We start from the raw sequence: 4,648 nt of genomic DNA, 5'->3' as shown, positions 1-4,648 counted from the left end.
GCCTCTGCAGATCTGAAGCCAACCCTCCGCTGGGGCAAACTCTAGGCAACAAGACCTAAAGAAAAATTTGTCCTACGGGACTTCCCGGGGAGGGCCCTTCCCACTGACGCTCGTCGTCCCCCGGCGAAGCCGCTGAATGTTTCTATTGGCTGCTCGGGATGCCAATCGGCGAGGAGGGCTTTCCATTGGCTTTGGGGCGGGCGCTCCGAGGCTAGGGGGAAGGAGAAGGGATCAGGAGCGGGAGCTGAGGGGAGGGAGAGGCCGGTCCGGGTCTGGCCGCTGCCGCTGCTCGCTGGAGGTCTCCAGGCCGCGCTGCGGCTCCGTCCTCGGTTCCTGGGCACCGTCTGCGAGGCTCCGCCGGGCCAGCGTGGGAGAGCCGCGGGCGGCGGCCGCCGCATCATGTCAGCCAAGGACGAGAGGGCCAGGGAGATCCTGAAGGGCTTCAAACTGTATCCGCCCGGGAGTGGGGCGGGGCGGGGCCGGGAGGACTTGGGGGGCGGCCGCTGGCGGAGGAGACGGGCCGGGGGCGGGGGCCGCGCCTGCTGGGCTCGGGACGGGAGCGCGGCGGGAGGGGACGGAGGGGACCGAGGGAACGGCGTCCCGGTCCCCCCGGCGGGACCGGGTACTGGAGGCGGGGCAGGGGGCGTCCTGAGGGAGGAAGGAGACGTTGCCGGGAGCCGGGGGCTGGAGTGGAGGAGCCCCTGTCCGAATTGGGCTGGGAGACGCGGCGGGCGTCGGAAACGCGTGGCGGTGAGGCCGGCTTGGGTCCGAGCCTCGGCCCGCGCCCGGAGGCCAGAAGGGGGGCTGCGGCCCGCAGGGAGGGCCGAGGGGCGCGGGGGGCTGGCCTCGCAGCCCTGCAGCCCGTTTGGCGGGAAGGCCCCGGGGGAGCAGGGAAAAGTGACTCGGAGCGAGTGACCTTGGGTGGGACAAATGCAAATGCTTGTGCTGAACTCTCCCGGGTTCCCCCGTCCCCCCCTCTACGCCACCCCCTCCTTGTTTCCACAACTTCTCTGCCTCACTTGTGGCTCCTTCCAGGGCTGGAGCAGAGAGGAAGGTGGGCCAAGAGAAGCCCGGGATCCACCTCATCTTAACACTCTCTTGGCCTTGTGAGGCACTGGATGGTGGCAGCTTCTCTCTCAGCCTTTCACTTTTCTGTCCAGCGAAGTGAGGACCCTGCACTCGAGCGTGAGATGCCTTGAGGTGTTTTGGTTTTGCACCGGGACTCCTGGCAAAGGTATCTGCGCGCTTGCGTTTGTGAGGTTCACGCGGAGACCAGGTGGAGCTGTCCAGCAATTATTTGATTACTTTGGGGACACGGTAGGATTTAGCAGGATCTAGAAATCATTGCCCCAGGCCTGGCCTGTTGTGGTGCCGCTTGTGCAACCTTCTTTCTCTCTTTAACGTATTAGGAAGCCTCGTGTTTAAATGGAGTGTCTGTCTGTGACCATAGGATGCGGATGAAAAATAGGCAAACCTGGACATTCCAATTTCACATTTTCCTGCTGAGCTTAAATCTCTTTTTACATCCCGTGCGTACAAAATGGAACGTTCTCAAATTCTTCTCTCCGTGAAGTTGTAGTCATCACTTTAGGTCTCCCCCCACCCCCCCAAAGGAGATTTAGTGAAGCACTGTTCTCTGAGCTGCCTTTGTGTTTTCACGATGCCCATTTCACCGCTGGAAATTTTAATTGCTTTTCACAGTCAGAAAGCAAGTTGGTAGTAAATTTTAGAACCCAAAATGCAACAACAACAACAACAACAAAAAAGTTACAGGACATTTTAGATATACAAATGAAAAGTTTCAAATGGAAGCTGATCTGCTATGCTTCTTTTGAAAAAAAACGGAAGGCATTATACACTAGGCATAAGGTCATTCGTGGTAAAGTTTAGTAAAAGCCTCTTTTTATAGCTTCGTGTACCTTTCGGTGTCTTTTTTCATAATGGCACCTATAAGTAAATAGGGATGGCTGAAGTCTTAGAAAAGCTGTGACATGGATTTTATTTTTCCCCTAAGTAATTTGTATTGTTAGTTACATGTATACTGTAGATAGTAAAATCAGAGACTGGGGAATTGAGAGATTTCAGAAGCAACGTTTTTGGTCCAATTGGAATTAACATACTGCTGAAAACAAGAAAGAATCTTTTTAATGGTTTTCAAACAAAGAAACTTCTTACCTCAGTCTGGGCTCTTGAAGCTGTTGAGAAAGAGGTTAAGGGACACATGTGGAAAAGAGTAGAAATCATCATCAGGTGAATTAACCAGTTCAATGATGACGTTAGTGTATTAAGAAACAGGCTTTCAGAGAAGGTTTGACCTGAGCTGATTAAATCTCAAGGGAAGCAGCCGCATAAAAAAGTTAGCATGGGAGCAAGAGGATGCTCATCCTCTGGTAGCCTTTATTGACATCTGAGGATTAAGAGAGAAAGGAAAGGAGTTCTAGAATTTGCTACTACCTTCAGGAAAACACAATCTTTTAGTAAAACAAACTGCTTATTGTCCACCTTTTTTATTGGGTAAATTGTTTTTCTGAACTTTCATTGAATCTGTTTCTGTAAGAGTTTTTTTCTACCAAAAGAAAGCACCATTAGAGTCTCCTACCAGCGATGTTGACAGTGCTCAGTTCCACATTGACTCTGTCTTTTATATTTTTGCCAATTTAGACAAGTGATACCTTATTTTAATTTGTATTTCCCTGGATATCTAGATCCCTGGACAGGTAATAGAGCATAGTGGTTAAGAAGAATTCTGGACTGTAGAGCTGTTCTGTGTTGGAATCCCAGCCCTACACTCTTGGTTGTCCCTGAGCAACTCATTTAACCTCAGCCTCAATTTCCTCATCTGTAAATGGGGTTAAAAATAGTACTTATCTCATAGGGTTGTTATGAAGATTGAATGAGTTGATAGCTGAAGCATTTAGAAAAGCACCTGATGCCTAGTAAACATTATATATTAGCTCTTATTATTGTTAGAGAAGTTGCAAAATCTTCTGTTTGGCAGTTCCTTTTCTGTGAATCACTTGTTGATTTTGTTTTTTGCCCATTTTACTATTGAATTTTTTACTTACTGGTTTGTGTGTGTGCCTTAATATCATTTGCCTGTTCTGTATGTTGCAAATATTTTCCATCAATATATTGTTCATCTCCTTTTTAGTTGAACAAATTTTATTTATTTATTTATTTATTTATTTATTTATTTATTTATTTATTTTTAAGGATGTTATATTGAGAGAGAGCATGAGCATGAGGGAAGGCCAGAGGGAGAGGGACTTCATCCCAGGACTCTGAAGACAGATGCTTAACTGACTGAGTCACCCAGGCCACCCTGTTGAACAAATTTTAAATTATCATTTCAAATTCATCAGCATTTTCCATATGGCTTCTGCATTTTGTGTCTTAAAGATTTATTTCTTTTTTTGAGAGAGAGAGGGCACATGGGCATGCACATTCTCCACACACACATGGAATCAGGTGGAGGGGCAGAGAGAGAGAGGGAGAGGGAGAGAATCTCAAGCAGACTGGCTGATGCAAAGCACAAGATGGAGCTCAGTACCACCTTGAGATCATGACCTTAGCCAAAATAAAGAGTCCCCGATGCTAAAGCAACTGAGCCACCCAGGTACTCCTGTATTTTGTGTCTTAAGAAGACCTTCCTGACCTTGGGCAAGTCACTCAACTCCCTTTCCATCCATTTCTTTAATATTCAAATGGATAAAAATCATAGTATCTACTACATAGGTTTGCAATACAGATTAAATGAATTGTTATAACTAAATAAAACTAGACCTTCCTTATCCTAAAATTAAATATTCTATGTTTTCATTTCCACCTGAAATGTTTTTACACAAATGATATGTGGTAGAAATCTAACTTCTTGTGCTGTTTTAAAATGGTATTTGGGGCAGCCCTGGTGGCTTAACTGTTTAGCGCTGCCTTCAGCCCAAGGCGTGATCCTGGAGACTGGAGATCCAGTCCCACATCAGGCTCCTTGCATGGGGCCTGCTTCCCCCTCTGCCTGTGTCTGTGCGCCCCACCCCCCCCCCGCCCATCTCTCTCCCCATCTCTAATAAATACATAAAATCTTTTTAAAAATAAAATAAAATGGTATTTATTTTTTCTGTTACATACTCTAGCCACCCAGAAATGACCTTTAAAAATCTTATTTATTCATGAGAGACACAGAGAGAGAGGCAGAGACACAGGCAGAGGGAGAAGCAGGCTCCATGCAGGGAGCCCGATGTGGGACTCAATCCCGAAACTCCGAGATCACGCACTGAGCTGAAGGCAAATGCTTAACCACTGAGCCACCCAGGCGTCCCACCTTTTTGATTTTTTTTAATGTAGTCTTCCAGTGTAGCTAATGTATTTGCTTTTATAAAAATTAAATCATAAGCATTATTTCTTAACTTATTTTTTCCCTTAATAATAAGTTTACCATATTCATAATTTCCAAAGATAATTACTTTTCATTGCTTTCCATGACATAGATTTGTCACAGTCCTCTTACACAGTGTTCTAGTGTAGTCTGTATAATGCACTGTTTTGCCTATTCAAACTGCTCTTCCTCACCACAAATATAGTTGACGCTTGAACAAAACTGGTTTACATACAGGTCCACTGACAAGAATTTTTTCAGTAACTACAGTATAGA

The 4,648-nt window shown here is 46.6% G+C and overlaps 1 protein-coding gene across 1 annotated transcript in view; it reads left to right on the top strand.

Annotated features, from left to right (window-relative positions):
• Window positions 1–55: 55 nt before the first annotated feature.
• PDE6D (phosphodiesterase 6D) overlaps window positions 56–4,648 on the top strand; it is a 54,549-nt gene continuing 49,956 nt past the window's right edge. The window contains exon 1 of the mRNA XM_025463425.3: window positions 56–449. Coding sequence (XP_025319210.1) covers window positions 400–449 — 50 coding nt within the window. The 5' untranslated portion in view covers window positions 56–399. The remainder of the gene's footprint in view (window positions 450–4,648) is intronic.

The sequence above is a fragment of the Canis lupus genome, chromosome 25 (assembly GCF_003254725.2).
Source record: "Canis lupus dingo isolate Sandy chromosome 25, ASM325472v2, whole genome shotgun sequence".
In the NCBI taxonomy this organism is placed as follows: domain Eukaryota; kingdom Metazoa; phylum Chordata; class Mammalia; order Carnivora; family Canidae; genus Canis; species Canis lupus.
Note: the sequence above shows the minus strand (reverse complement) of the source record. Positions and strands in the feature narration are given on the sequence as shown.